This window comes from Penaeus monodon, chromosome 20, assembly GCF_015228065.2.
Source record: "Penaeus monodon isolate SGIC_2016 chromosome 20, NSTDA_Pmon_1, whole genome shotgun sequence".
Lineage (NCBI taxonomy): Eukaryota > Metazoa > Arthropoda > Malacostraca > Decapoda > Penaeidae > Penaeus > Penaeus monodon.
Genome location: NC_051405.1, coordinates 12,975,869 through 12,976,286, shown reverse-complemented (window position 1 = coordinate 12,976,286; position 418 = coordinate 12,975,869). Strand labels below are relative to the sequence as shown.

At 43.3% G+C, this 418-nt stretch overlaps 1 protein-coding gene across 1 annotated transcript in view; it reads right to left on the bottom strand.

Annotated features, from left to right (window-relative positions):
* LOC119585640 (EH domain-binding protein 1-like) overlaps positions 1–418 on the bottom strand; it is a gene marked incomplete in the record, with an annotated part of 320,960 nt that overhangs the window by 166,066 nt on the left and 154,476 nt on the right. The window contains 1 exon segment of the mRNA XM_037934314.1: positions 111–348. Coding sequence (XP_037790242.1) covers positions 111–348 — 238 coding nt within the window.

The following is a 418-nucleotide window of genomic DNA, read 5'->3' as shown; positions in this document are numbered from 1 at the left end:
ACAAGTTCAGTATTATCCAAGATAAAACCCCAACGTGAAAATATAAGCAATTATGCCAGAAAATTTCTAATCTATGACATCAAATCACCCATGAGACACACTACACTCACTTTTGGGATGTCTGGCTCGACTCAGATGCTCGTCTGATTCTGGCTTCTACTGCTCTGTTGTCATTTTCAACTTCCCCGGGCATGCTAAGGTGGGCAGACAGTCGTTGTAAATTGCGGTTGTCATCATGGGACCTCAGGTTAAGGATGTCGTCATCGCCTGAGTTGGCATCTAACCGTCCAACAGTGTAGGATGACTCTTCAGCTGTGTTGCCAATCTGAGCCACTTCTAGCTCATGACCTATTGGGAAATAGGCAAATATCACCCATTATATTCAGATGAAAGTTTCTATACTACTCCTACAAGGATG